Raw genomic sequence first — 16,113 nt, 5'->3', positions numbered from 1 at the left:
ACTTACAAGGAAACCTTGCTGTGCATTTTGGCAATTTACACCCATTTTTTATCTTTTTTTATCCTTATGTCATTATTTTTTTAACATTTTACTACACTAATGTTCACTGATTTCAACATCACAGGTGATCATATCAAAAGGTATGATGGGGGTGGGGAAAATATTGATAGTAGAATGAAGCTTTATACACATGTAATGTACTTTCCAATCCAGGTAATATTTATTTTCGAATCTGATTTTCATTGAAAACCTGTATATGCTATTAATCTTTAAAGAGTTGTGATATCATTTTACAAAGAAATTTTACAAAGAAATATGAGCATTGGTTTTTTAAAAATGTACATGTAAATAATGTAAACATATTTAATCCGTTTACAGGTCAATGCTTTAAATTATATAATTTCTTTCTCATTTTATTAAATGAATATTGCTTATTTACCAATATCAGAAATTTCCTGTGTTTTTTTTGTTTTTTTTGCCTTAACACAAAGATTGGACTCTAAATAACATACTTTTATATGGTCAAATATTGTTCCGCGAGATCCGATTGTTACACTGTATATTAAGACAAAACAAATACCTAGCCAACAGGGAAATTTAGAAAAATAGGGGAAATTAAAAATCTTGCAAAACACTACACATTATACCTTAATATAAATAATAAAAAGATTTATAATATATAATAACTATTTATATATAACAAACTTAAGGGAGGAAACAAAGAAGTTTTTGACTGCTTTTTTCTTTATCATGATATATTTATTATCAAATGTAGAAGTAAGAGTAAAGTGGACAGTAAAGAGGACAGCATGTTGGTTTCTCCATAGTATAATGATTAATAATATATATATATCCAAATAAAGGAGTGGCATTTTAGTTTAAACATTTTAAAATTAAGGAATTAATCTCAATTTTATACTTCATGAAATGAAAATGAAACATCATGTTAAATCATTTTATCAAACATTCAAATAAAACTTTTTGAATGAAAATGATGATACTTGAGCAGTTCTCTAATTTTGAGACAAGTAACATTTTCGTGAATCTATATTGTAAATCATATGCTGATTTGCAGAAGTTCACCAGTAACAATTTCCAATTAGTTTTTAAAAGCATGTCAAACAAACACACTTAACAGTTACATGTAAAACAAGACGAACACACTTAACAATTAAAATATTAAAAATATTAAAAGTTGATAAATCTTGATCTAAAAATCAGATTAATCTTTTTTCCTATTAATTATCATCCTATGAATATAAACCATTCAATTAAAAATTAAAACAATAAAAGTAAGTATAAAGTAATTGTATATCTTAAATGATTTTACGACATGGGACAAGTGCTGCATCTTTTAATTCCTAATTATACAACCATCCAGTTCATAACAGTGAACCACCCAACTATTACATATGATATCCTAACACACTACTGGCTGATACGCTGTTCAGTCCGCTTCACCTAATTCTGGCTCGCAAGGTGCACATACAGCATGGAATGAGGGACTATTATTAATAATAAAAGAAACAAAAAATCCAAAAAGAAGACATCTTCTTCAATAAACTAGAAATACGCTTATTTTCAAAAATTACATTTTCAAGATGGTCCTTCAAATGATTTTTCAACACGAAAGGAACTCCCCTATGAAAAATGTGTAAAACATTTTCTTATCTAAATCAACATTTGCTAGATATTCGAAGTTGTGATTAAATCTTCTTGCAAATAAATGCAAAAAATATAAATAAGATTTTCAACTAATTATACTGTTATTTAATCAGGTTTTCATATTTTATCTGGAAATTTTGCGAAGTCTCGACTTATCTTTACATGAGATTCTTATCGTCTTAAAATATTACAAAGATGCAATATATCTCAACATAAAATTTTCTACATAATTTAAATGACCAAATGTGATTCAAATACAGGTGAAGATTGCACCTACTACACAATGCAAAATGAAATGATAGTGAATAACACCTATGTGAACACCTTGACTTTCCTGGGTTGATTGTATCATATGTTTATTCAAGATCTTTGAGATCCATAAATGCTTATGTACAGTTACATCTTGAGTTTTAGCTGCAGAACATTATAATGGTTCAGGATAAGGCAGCAGATATCCTTTCTTAGACAGTCCACCATACTGGTATACAAACTATACAACTGAACCTGTGGCGTCCTTGTAATATTATAAAAGTTCAAAAATGTGATGTTATCCACTGTCAGAATTAGACATTCACTGTGTCCTGTGCTATCCAGGCCCACTGTTAAAATGCTGGAGAGTGGCTGAAGTCTGGGAAGTCTGCGAGTCTTTCTGATGAATTATCTGTAAATGTTTTCGGAGCTTGCAGTTTTCGTTAAATCTTGCTCCACAGAGGCTACATACATAATACTGCTGGTTGTGCATGATCATGTGACGCTTGAGACTGTAGTGTCGGTCCGTAACAAAATCACACTCGGGGCAGAAGTGGCGCTTCCTGGATTTTGAGTTATCCTGGAAGCTTTGGTCCAGCTGGTGACTTGAGTTATACATCTGGCTGATAGAGTCTTTAATGAGGAATGTCTCAGGTGGGCAAGTCTTCAAGAACATGATGTCTGAAACCAATAGAAACATTGCTATATTTAGAAATAAATATAAAATTTAGAATCAATTAATAGGTGCATGATGTCTCATAGATTCCTAACGTATATTAGATCAATACAAGAGAACATGAGCAGAAAAAAGCTGTTTATCAAATACGATGAAATCACTGATTTTCGTGGGATTTTCAATTTTGTTGTGTTTTCTTAGGTTATCTTCACCCACGAATTCAAAGGTCCACAAAGTAATTACAAGATTGACATAAAGCTATTCTCCTTATGAGTTAGTACTCGTAATCCACGAATTCATGTGCCCAAGAAGTGGTGTTATTTCAGGAAACCACAACATTTGGCCCCCATTAAAACATCTGATTTCAACCACTACATAGTTGCGGTATTCATTAAATACTGTATACTGGGAAATTTTCGCTGCAGTTAAATGTTGGCCCTCGTCATAATAAAAGCGCATTTAACACTGCAGCATATTTAAATAACATGATAAGCATAATTACTCATAGTGAAGGGTAAAACTAACACTGGATGAAAACGGAATTTACCAGCAAAGGATGAAAGTTTGCCTGGGTGAAAATTCTCAGTACACAGTAGTTTTTATTTCCACAAAGTAAACCATCAGTACTTTAACTACTCTCTGTTCTACATGTATCTAGACTTGCTTTCTGACAATTATTCAACAGAACTTCACTAGTTATACCAATTTACCAATCTTGCCAACAAGTCACAGGCAAAACCTGACACTCTGATTTAGATCAAAGTTAGTTTTGTTTAATCTTCATTTGCAACCATGTAAATAAGTTGTCATGCTATCCTACTTGTACTTATTTGTTAAGCAAAACACAAATTTCACTTGTAGATAAATAATCTCTTTAAATATAATATTTATATGATATATTTGTGTTGTCGTGGGACGGCTTGGCAAGTTTTATTTTATGAGGAATGACTTCTAAAAGTCTGTTGAACATTAAATAAAAATAATCACCAAAAAGCCAGTCCACTAGACAAACGGAAGACTAATTAACACTATAAATATATGTCACTTCTACTAATATTTTTTACACACCCTTGGAGGTCTGAAGTGATGAAACAAGAACTGTAATTTTTCTTTAATGTTTGTTTTTCGCAGAGACTAAAACTGCCCCCTCCATGAAGTATCGATGAGTTACGTAAAAAAAAATGAAAATGTCTGCGTCATTACATGCTGGTTTAATTACGATATTGGTTTTTTTATCAGATGTTTTATACAAGGGGAACAACAGAAACCCATCTGGAGATTGATGTGGTAATTTTAATCTTACTCAACAATTGATCCAGTAGAATTGATGTTAATTTCACAACAATTGTATCGTCCATAAATATTTCATAAACATTACTACATACTGGGTTTTGTTTTGCATCATAGAATATGTCTATTTATAAAACAACCAATGTAGACTGTCTGACCCTAGGCTCACCCTTGGAACAATCTTGGCAAGTTTAAGGGATAAAAATGGCCCAATGTGTCCAAACCACTACATGATTGTATGGTGTTACTTTAATAATGTTTGCTTGCTTCCTGCAAACTCTGGGGTTTCCCTTTGTTCTCTTATTGAGGGGTCCCAAAAAGACCAAAATTTATTTTTTGTCTTTCAGCACTTGGGATTCTGTCTTACACCCTTTACTTTCGGTCATGTGTCTCCCCATGAATGTCTTGCTAGCCTATTTACAGGATAATATAGTCAAGGGGGTTGGCATGCTACTGTTCCCAGTTGTGACATTTCTGTGGCACTTTTAAAGCACCACAATCACCTGTGGTCACCATCCTCATGTAACCTTTAGCTGTAGCAAAGATATAAAACCCGAAACAAATGATCTCTTGTCATCAATCTTTCATACCAGTACCTTATTACTGGGCGATCTCTTGTCAAATATTTCATACCAATACCTAATTACTGGGCGATCTCTTGTCAATTCTTTCATACCAGTACCTAATTACTGGGCGATCTCTTGTCAAATATTTCATACCAGTACCTAATTACTGGGCTACCAAGCACACTTCAGGTCTTGTTCCAAATTTTAGGTGGTTACTGTTTGGAATTCAAAATCACAGGCAGTTGTCAAGTCACTGCAGTGACATTTTAGAACAGACTGCACTAAAACTGTGGCTGGATGTGACAGTAGGAAATAGGAAACAAACTTAAGTGAAAACTCTCTTGGTGATATTATAGCTAGGACACAGGAATGGAGTATTTTAACCAGACAGGTCATAGAAAATAAATCATGTGTTCAGTAATCACTAATTGAATTAATATTAAAGTCAGAAAAATTAAGCAGAGTACACATTAGGAATTAAAGATGGGTTCCAACTGCATTACAAAATTTGATAATATTTTGATTTAATTAATTAAAATTGCTTAATAACAAAACACAGAGACAGCAATAAATGTACTTAGATATGCTTCAAAATCTCATACAGATGGACAGGGTCATGAGGTTTCTATGGATAAATACAGAACAAGTCTACTTCAAGCCAGGTAAAGTATGAATTAGCTGTGATTTGGTAAATACACAGGTAAATAACCACACTAACTATTATCAAAGAAATTGATCACATAAATAGTGTGAGAGATAAAATTTCATTGATAAGCTTATTTCCAGACTTTGCTTTGTCTTTTTTCAGGTTTAAATGAATTTGATTTTACTGGTGGTACTTAAGTGGAAATTTCAAATATCTTTGAAACATGAAAAAAAACACAATGCTTTTTATCTTTCCAATCATAACATAACATCTGTACTACAATCAGTGGAAACCCATCTTTGAGAAAAGGGTTCATCTGTGTCTTTTTCTAAAATATTGCAGAGAAGAAGTCAATACACACAAAACAGATATTCACACTTAAGGTTTAGATGACTTACATTTTGCATTGATTGAAGAGTTCTCAGCTGTTTTTCGATTATCAATGTAAGTAGTTGTTTGTTTGAAAAACACTGATGAGTAGATGATAATTCTTAATTTACTGATAATAATCACTGACAAGTACTAATAAGTGCACTAAGTTTTATTGACTGCTTTCCCATCACAGCATCGACAAACTGGATTAAATCTCATATCCAGCCAGTGTGGTACAGTAGTGGAGAGGAAATAACTCCGACAATATAATATACATTGTATTACAGTCATAGAGAGGCTATTGGAGGAACGTCATACGCGCACGGTTTGCTTGTAAATAATACATGCATTTTTCTTTCTTTTTTGGTTTAGACTAAAAGATTTTCATATCTAGTGAGTAAAACACTATAATGATGTCATGGGCTATTTTCAAACATAAAACTATAAGAAAATAATCACATAGCTCATTTTTATTACAGACACAAGCAGTATCCTTTCTCTGTGATCAAGAAAATTACACATATGTTGACTTGGATATTATAGTAACATATATAATGTATCCTAGACCAGTCGGGAATACGTTATACGGATATTCAATCAAAGCAGGAGAAATATGTGCCCATTCAAGCTTCATCAGGATTTTACCCATTAGCACAGGAACTTACATGTTCAACATCTTAAAACATTGGAATATCTATTAGTGGGACAAAAGTGTTGGTCTTTTTACAGTCTGGATAAGAATTTTACTAAATATTTCATGACAAAGTACATAAAGTATCTATCTGTGTGATTCAAGTAGTGACAAAGTACATCATGTATCTATCAGTCAGATACATGTACTAACAAATGTTCAGTTTTTATTGGTCTGACAGAGGTTGTCACAAAGTCCATTTAGTTCATCACATGATAGAGCCTTAGATACTCCAAGGATAACTACAGGGTACCATGTGAAGTGGTAGTGATCATGAATATTTCTTCCATAGAAGTAGTACAATCAACAGAAATATAAAATCAGTCTGACACAAAAAGTTAGGGTTTTATCTATGGGATTGACATGTAGACTAGTCCATATTGTATATGTGTAGTATATATTGGTAATAAATATGTAGTCAAAAAGTACATTATACATAGGACTGATATACAAAGTCGTAAAGTATAGCGGTCTATATACCGGGTAAGATATTCACAGGTGATCCAAATAAAAGTAAACAGGTGTGACACAACTAGTCACAAAGTACATTTATCTATTGGCCTGTCACAAAATAAGTAACGGTACAGCAATAAATCTTTATACTGAACCCCAAGGGAGGTAAGAAATATATAAACATATATATCTTTATACTGAACCCCAAGGGAGGTAAGAAATATATAAACATATATATCTTTATACTGAACCCCAAGGGAGGTAAGAAATATATAAACATATATATCTTTATACTGAACCCCAAGGGAGGTAAGAAATATATAAACATATATATCTTTATACTGAACCCCAAGGGAGGTAAGAAATATATAAACATATATATCTTTATACTGAACCCCAAGGGAGGTAAGAAATATATAAACATATATATCTTTATACTGAACCCCAAGGGAGGTAAGAAATATATAAACATATATATCTTTATACTGAACCCCAAGGGAGGTAAGAAATATATAAACAAATATATCTTTATACTGAACCCCAAGGGAGGTAAGAAATATATAAACATATATATCTTTATACTGAACCCCAAGGGAGGTAAGAAATATATAAACAAATATATCTTTATACTGAACCCCAAGGGAGGTAAGAAATATATAAACATATATATCTTTATACTGAACCCCAAGGGAGGTAAGAAATATATAAACAAATATATCTTTATACTGAACCCCAAGGGAGGTAAGAAATATATAAACATATATATCTTTATACTGAACCCCAAGGGAGGTAAGAAATATATAAACAAATATATCTTTATAATGAACCCCAAGGGAGGAAAGAAATATATAAACATATATATCTTTATACTGAACCCCAAGGGAGGTAAGAAATATATAAACAAATATATCTTTAACAACAACTATAAAACAAGTTACACTGTATAACACCTTATATATTATTAGTCACTCTTGTTGGCCTAGATGTTATAAGAAGGGGCGGTGGGNAAAGCATGCATGTTATATATTCTTGTTATAACATGGTAATTTCTGTGTCCACTGTAAAGGAATTGTCTAGTAAACAACTGTAATAATGAATTATCTGCAACAAACTGATGTATTAGGCTACCAGGAGGTCATTCAGGCTTTACTGTAGAAAACTGATTTCTAAGGTCCCTAGGGGTTCATTATAAACAGGTTTTACAGAAGAGAATCAATCTCTTTGGCTACCTCAGGTTTGTTTTAACCAGGTTTTACTGTAAAGAACTGATTTCTTAGGTCCATAGGGTGGTCAGGTTGCACTCTGGATAACACACTAATGCTAATACAAGTCCGTCATAAGTAGTCACAACGTAAGTAGCATTATCTCTTATAGTATAGGGCCCCTACACAAGTCAAGTATTGCCAAAAACCACGTATGTAAAGCACATCCGGACTCGGACCTTAAAGAGACCATATCTTCTGCCGTTTATAATCCGCAGTCTGAAGCCAAGAAACCTAAAAAATGGACCCCACCACCGGAGGCCTGTGCTATCAACAAACTGGGCAAACCCACTTTCCGTATTGTACAAGACACCACTGATTATAAGAAAACTATTACCACCAGTTTAGAAGAAGACCTGGCTCTGAGTGACACTGACTCAGAGTCGGACACTCATATCACTGAACCTACATCGTCAAGTTTTGTAGCCTATAAGTATGTACACGAGGGTTCCACATTTGTCCTGGACTCTACCTTTTGTCTAGATGAACTACCATATTTTTTAAGAGATAGAACTGTATCTGTATATAGTGTATATGGCATATTTGACTCTGCAATTACTACAAACACTCTACGAGAGAGCGGTTATCTTTATTATTTTACTAGTACACTTTTAACTGCTTTTACCTTTAACTTTTACCATAATTTAGCGGGTTAATTACTACAATATTGTATATCACGTGACAAGAACAATCAACTTCTTGAACTGTAATTTACACCTTAGCTTCAATTTTTTCGATGTAAAATTGTTCTGAAGATGGTTGGCCTAGCCAACCGAAACATGTAAACTAATAAATTCTAAACCTACGGAATCCTTGGCGTTGATGCTCCATCCTTCATCAAGAAGTCAAGTATTCATAAACATGCAAAAAAGATTGTGATAAAAGATTTTTTGGAATACAAAAAGAGCTAAATATTTTATATCATACAAATGTTTTAAAGAAAAGGGTTCAAAAATATTTATATAAAATCATTAAACAAAACAACTGTACTTGAATAATTACGAGTTGGTGTACCATGCTTTATATTTTTAATGAACGTCTGTGTGGCATCATTGTAAGTTAGACATTAAACTGTACTGCTTTCATGTTGAATATGAACGCTAACTGAAAGCATTTGAATACTTATATCATTTAGGGAATGTATGACTATCCTAGAATCAAGACTTTAATTGATAAAAATCTCAAGTAAAGGAACAGACCAGCCATCTCTAAGGAGGGGTTAGTTAGTGGTATCCAATGCTATCATTTTAAAATCATTCAAATGAATTGGACAAGGGCATTCACAGTAAATTATAACTGAGTTTGGTATTTCACATAGTATAAGTACCATAAAATGTTAAATGTAAAAAACAAGGTATGAAAACATTGAATAAAAGTCATGTTGATGAACATGTTATAAAGATACATGCAAAAGTATGAAAGATACATTAGCCTAGTGCATAGACCATGCTGTACTTAACACTATACGTAAACCAAAAAAACGTTTTAGGTTGTAACAGAAGTACAGGTTGAAATGTAAAGTTACTAATGATAATGCAATGTATAAATTCACATTTTGCTGATTTTCCCCCCCAAGTCAGTAAGTGATTTCCAGAGAGTCCCCAACCTGTACAGAGCTAGGCTTCATCCAACTCCAGTTTGATACAAAGCGGTACCACGTTGTCAGAAGGAAATTGTCCAAGCCTGGATTTTCCCAGGAGACCTTTCTGATAGACAGCCACTGGATGGACAGAATTGTGGCCGGTGACAGCCATGATTTGAGCTGCATCAAACATGTTTTTAGAGAGTATAGCATTTCCAGTGGCTCTGATTGAATAGTTGGTATACACAAACGACAAACTACATGCTTTACTGAGCTCAGACATAAACACTGCAAGTTTCTTCTCCCCAACTGGACTGTTGTAATACCAGATGTTGTGCGTTGGACTTTCCCTGTTCGGTCTCTGCCACAAGCGTTCACACTGAGGGTTTAATTTAGAAATGTAAGACTCGTATGATGCCACCGGACAAAATGGTGAGCCTGGAGATTCCGGCATATTACCTGACCATACGTCCTTGTCATTACTGTGTAGATTCTTAAACACTTCGTCCGCTTTTCTCACGTATTTCAGACCTGTGTCAAGGTCTGTGACAATCTCAAATGTTGACTTCGTCATCTTGTGCATGTTATCTGTACCTCTTTTACAGAAATACAAACGTATATCAAACTGAACCTTGTTGTAAAGACCAACAGGTGTGTTGACATCAAGATGCTGCGATGAATAGAGTTTATGTCGGTCGGCCTTGGTAATAACTGGATAATGCTCCGTCTCCCCTTTTCCCATACGCTTCAATTCACACATGACTGCTTTGAAATTGACGTTTGCCTCTGAAAATTCACAATCTTTGATAATGTCATATTGCTTGTTGAAAGGGGGGCTTCGTAAGTACCTGTTCAGCGAGTACCGAAACTGCTCCAGGGAGGATGTTTTGTAGTGAGTTCCGTCGTGTTTACGAGCATCCATGTAGAAGTGGCCAAGTTGTTTGCAAAGTTGATCAACGCTCTGCTGTTCAAAGTCCGTCTCCAGTTCCTTTTCTCGTAAATAGTCACGAAATACTACCGAGGCCTTCCTATTAGCCTTTAAAGTATTGTCTGCCTTGGGAATTTTCAAGCGTTTGCAAGCTGTTTCCTCATTGGTCGTTTCTGCAAAGCGCTTCTGGGTGCCTATAATTAAACATAACAACAATAATAAACTTTGTTTACTATCGATACACAACCTGATGCAATTTAATCTACCCAAGGATCCTTCTCGACAATTTGGTTACCTCAAATCATACCAGACAACACTTCTAGAACCTGGTATAGAATTAACAAAATAGCTAAGAACCATTTTGGTTTTATTAATTTGCAACACCTGGTAGTTCATGGACATCACTCATTCTGATTTTTGTTTTTGAAATTACTGCAATTATCCTCCCCCACAAGTACTCCCTTTGCGGTTATGTTAATAACCATATAAATGCAAAATGTATATACTCCTCATTAAATCTCTTTAATCGTGAACCCCTATTCTAATTTGTGCGTCAATATCAAAGTTTTCAGTTATTAACTTAACTTTTCTATATTAAAACAATTGCCTGGGGAATTATTAGAATCAAAATGGTAAATTCACTTTGGTACATTGACAGAAAATTTGCATAAATCTGTCAATGGTGAGAAGAAAAAAATCTCAGCCCATCAACACCGAACCTGGCTATAATGTGTTTTATACTAGACTGTTTAATTGGCATGAAACTCACGAATGGTTGGACATAATGTCAGCCAAATTAGAAAGTAAACGAGTTATGACATCAAGTTCTCAAATCCTATATTTGGTTTCAACATGAAATTACTCTTGCAATAATTTCTTTTTCAATACACTACAATGTAGTCTTCTTTTACATTTCTGAGGTCTTCTATATCAGCATCACTAAGGACTGCTACAAATTCATCAAGCAGCTTCGTCCTTGCAGAATAATGCATGAGACTACGTATTGTGGATGGAAAAGAAACATCCACTGGTGATGTATCTGAACCAATGGATGACCAGGTTCTAGTCCTTTTCATGTACCAGGAATGTGAACAGGTGATAGTATTATTTAAATTTAATAATTTTATATTTGGTTAGCCACTAGCCCTTCTCAATATGTACTGATACAACCATGGGGTATAATGAAGACTAGTTAATCCATTAAACAGATTGTTACGTTATCAACCCAATATTATCCTGTTTATATAGGTAACTGTCTCAATATTCCAGCTAATTTATTGTCACTCAATTACATAGATACATACTAATATACATGTATAAAATGACAATCATAATACGATCAAGGTTTTTGTTTCTGATAGCCTCATATCCTTTTGAAGCATGGAGTTTCCTAAGGATCCAACTATTTTCAATAATTCCTTATCGAATCATGCAAAGGGCCCTACATATGACACTTGCATTCATTTTATTGTACACTGAAGATGCCTTCATCTAGGTTTCAAACTTTTGAAAGAAAAAGAAAAATCCCCATAAACTTTGTATCACAATAGTTCATCTGTAAATATTTTAAGTTGGTATATGAATGTGTTCCGATTGGACCAGTACTATATCAGAATATGTCAAATTTCCAGGTATCATCCGATTCGCTGAGATGTTTTTTTTAATTTTTAATGTCATTGCAACTTCCAGCATATTGAAGTCATTAAAGTTCAAAATTGTTTGTGTCTGAAATCATATATACTATATAAATACCTTGTACTAAATACCTTAAATCTTGTCTGAGGGAAATATTTCAGTGGGTTTTGAGACTAATGTAATTTGACTGGATTGCAGTTCATTCAACTTTGGTCTGGAAGACCCACTGAGGTACACAGGTTGCATATATATGCCTCAATATTTATAACTAAATTATAATCAACTTCATATACTAGAGTTTATCATTTCTGCATGATTTGGAAAAGGATTCTGCTCATCTTTTAGACTAATAATGGTAAAGGAAATGAGCTAGACCAGGCAGCCCGACAACCATTCAGTAACCCTTTCACCATTGTAGACCATAATGTACTCATCCATATCAATGCATGGTAGAGTCTACTCAAGTTACATAGGGGTGAAAGAGTTAAGTGATATTTTCTTGTCTGTTTGGAAGTCAGGACAACTTGGATATTTCATGAAAATTCATATGCTGAGGTAAAGACGACTTGCCAAACAACAACAGATAATCAACAAGCAAACCTCTTTTTCAAGACATTTATGTTGTGAGAATCATGGTACATTTATATGACAGTACAACATGTAGGTAAACATCAAGTGTCATGAGGCATTGTAAAACTAATCAATGGTTTCTATCCAATGTCACACCACAATCAAGGGAGCAATTCAAGGTTTTAAAGGTGTAGTACATCTTATATAATGCCTATCACGTCAAAAAGACCGTTATGTGTATACGAATAATTAATACCTATCACATACATACATTAATAGTAGACTAGTTTCATCATAGATATATTATCTCTCAATAGTAGCCGAGGTAAGTTATAGCTAGCTATAACTGAAGGGGGCATGCACAGCCTTATAACATGGTCTAGAACAGTTAAACATCTTAGGGTTTGTTATACAGATGTTTCACTGCACACCTGTATCATAACAGCACACAGCCATACACTGCATGTCTAAAAATCAAAACAATATTTCCTGTGAAAGGTGATTAGGTAATTCTTGACAAACCTATACAATATGGCCACACACCAACACTGGTATAGCAAGAAAGAAAATATTGGGAATTAACAGAAAAAAAGGGTTCCAAGTCTCGCATGTATTATTATCAATGCTGTCATGTTGCAAAGTTTTAAAATCAATATCACATGTCAGCATGTAAAATTTTGAATTACAACTGAACATCTTATTAGAAGCATACTTATTATAATACCGAGGACATACTCAAAAGGTTAAACTGCAAACAAATAATAATTTCGTCTATTTTTCTCTGCCTGCGAGTTCTTTTCAGCTTGAACTTCAAGAGTTATTAAAACACACCAAATCCAAGAAACCAAATGATGCGTAAGAAAACCAGAGAGCTGATTTTGTCAGCATGCCTTATGGCCTCAATTTATGCCATTTGCACCAACAATCTTGCATCCTTAAGTGTTTGTTACTGAAAAGAAATGGAATCAAATGGTGGAATATTTGCCACACTATCACCTTGCTGACACTTTACAGATGTACATTTCATGCCGTTTGAGTGTGAACTTGCGTCCGAAGAGTTTGCCACAGGAAGAACAAGGGAACTTGAAAGTGTGGTGGTCAGTGTTATGTTTCTGTAAAAGTAGGTCACTTTTAAAGCCCTGGTTACATTGTTTACAACGATGCTGGTCGTGCACTCGTAAATGTCGATGCATGGCTTTAAAAGAATTGAACGTTTTTGCACAAAATCTACATTTATAAGAATCTCTCTCCGTTTGAGTTTCTCCAAAACTGCTTTTTGGAAAAATACCTCTACTATGCAGAGATTTGGTCATCGAGCATGACTTAGCATAAACATTTCCTGCATGAAGTGCCTTGGTATTTGCTGAAATGTTTCCTGAACGTAGGAATTTTGAGGATACAGTTCCTTTTCGTGTTCCTTTTGGTAAAACATTTCGTGTACATGGTGCAGTTGTAAAACTGTTTACTTGTGGCGCTGTAGAAAGCTCCTTTCCTGATGGTACAGGCTGTGCTGTAGTTGTGTCGCCTGTCAGTAGTGATACAGCATTTCCCTGTAAATTGGGCCCAAATGTCTGTGTAGTGGTTGACTCTGCTTGAGAATAATCCTTCCAGGTATATTTATTATCCAACAAATTGTGTGGCAAGTTGTCCCATCCTCCAATTCCTGCTCCTGTTGCATATCCACTTGCGGTGTTGTTTCTGGGTCTTGCCCCTATACAAGTAGATCGTCCCACTGTAAAAGAAAGAAAGCATGTAGTTCACTCCTATGCCAGTCTACAACAAATATCTGAATATCTTGGTTTCTAGAACAAATGTTCTCTTACACACCAATAGTTACAAATACTGCATAGATATGAACTAGGGCTGTCACAATATATTGGAAAATTGGTATGTTGCAATACACTGGTAAAATGTATATCATATCATATCATATCGCAATACACAAATGAAATATGACTGTACTGTAATATTTTTAAAAGCTTATTTGTATGTATCTGTCAGGTGTTTTAGCTCTGCAGATTACTACACATTCTCAGAGATATGCCAATAACCATAAACAGGCTATTACTAATGGTGGGAATTTGATGGTCGATGGTTAATTTAACAAAAATAACAGATATATGATTCAGTTTGAAAAAATCTTTTTAAAATGAGCACATATTTCTTATGACAGAATATCAGCATACCTATCACAATACATTCCTTCTGTATTGCGATATATTGTGACTTTTTTGACACCCCCAACATGTTCCTAAGTTGTATGACAAAACCTGTCTCCAAAGATTCGATGAAGAGAATGTCATCTCTTCTATATACAACACATGGTATCTAATAGCTTATTTTGGATTATGTGCAGTATTTTGTAGAACAGCACTGTCGAAAACTAATGTATGTAATGTACTCTTACAATCTTATCACTCCCACGGTCATTGAGTACACAATTTATACAAAACAGCACACCATGTCTGCTAAAACAGTACATGCAATATTCCGAATTCACTGTAATCAAGTGCACCTGTTATCAGGTATGCTTTATACCAAATTAAGAGTAGGATATATGTAAGTTACGTTTTCATTCTCAAACAGTAATCACGCATTAATAAGCTGAAGTTCTTTTGCAACATTCTTCAACGTTTCAAATATCATTAATTATTCTCGATAAACCTGTCCACACCATTGTACCTGGGAAATCATATATTTTAGAAATGAATTTGATTTTTAGGGACAATTACTTCCATTTATCTGATTTTGTCCTTACCTTAAACTGTATCTCAATGATAAGAAAAGTAAGAATTAAAATATTACTTAACCTAAACTGGCTCTCCATTTCAGAGATAGATATATGACATCTTTATGAGAAATAATGTTAATCGATATAGTTTTAAAGGGAAATAACTCTCACAAAATAACAGCTTTTTCACTCAGTTTTCCATTCGGTGTTAACCTACTCAGTGTTTCGCTATTAACCTATCATAACATTACCTTAAGACTTGTCCGAAGGAGAACTTTTCGGACATGAACTGCAGTGAGATTTGTAGGCCGCATGCCAGTCAAACTTTGCTCCACAGGCACAGACAAACTCTTTAAAAGACATAAGGCTTTGGCTGTGGTGGGCTTGAACCATGTGGCGGACCAGTTTGAAATGCTCATTAAAGGATTTGGAACAAATTTGACAGGTGCTTGTATTTGGTGCTGATGTACTTTCACCCTGTTCCTTGCATGACTTCCTGTGGGCAGCCAGTTGTGACTGATACGGAAATCCAACAGAGCAGATTTTACACTTGAATGGTCGACGTCCAAAATGGACGTTGGTGTGTCCGAGGTAGTGCTGTTGTTGTGCAAACTGTTTACCACACACTTCACACTTGTATTTCTTTTTTGTGTCTGCTTTTGGAATCCATGGGAACTGTACTGGACGACCACGCTGTACTTGTGTTGGTTGCAGTGTTTTAAATGGAGGTGCAGGTTTCCTAACAGCAGACTTAAGGGCGAGATCTCGGAGCAGGGAAGCAGGGAGGGCACCAGAGT

At 34.3% G+C, this 16,113-nt stretch overlaps 1 protein-coding gene across 8 annotated transcripts in view; it reads right to left on the bottom strand.

Annotated features, from left to right (window-relative positions):
• The window catches only part of LOC110455972 (transcription factor Ken-like), a 47,987-nt gene that overhangs the window by 10,393 nt on the left and 21,481 nt on the right, over positions 1-16,113 (bottom strand). The window contains exons 3-4 of one of the 8 annotated variants that reach the window (XM_021506453.1): positions 15,568-16,113; positions 14,235-14,317 (exon numbers count right to left, since the gene is read on the bottom strand). The exons of 4 other annotated variants lie outside the window; for them this stretch is intronic. In XM_021506453.1, the coding sequence (XP_021362128.1) occupies positions 15,569-16,113 (545 nt within the window). In that variant the 3' untranslated portion in view covers positions 14,235-14,317; position 15,568. Of the gene's footprint in view, positions 1-1,543; positions 2,596-7,642; positions 10,575-12,597; positions 14,318-15,567 lie in introns of those variants that run through there. 3 more of the 8 variants (XM_021506459.1, XM_021506449.1, XM_021506450.1) reach the window with 3 other exon arrangements.

The sequence above is a fragment of the Mizuhopecten yessoensis genome, unplaced genomic scaffold (genome assembly GCF_002113885.1).
Source record: "Mizuhopecten yessoensis strain PY_sf001 unplaced genomic scaffold, ASM211388v2 scaffold8447, whole genome shotgun sequence".
NCBI classification, from domain to species: domain Eukaryota; kingdom Metazoa; phylum Mollusca; class Bivalvia; order Pectinida; family Pectinidae; genus Mizuhopecten; species Mizuhopecten yessoensis.
Note: the sequence above shows the minus strand (reverse complement) of the source record. Positions and strands in the feature narration are given on the sequence as shown.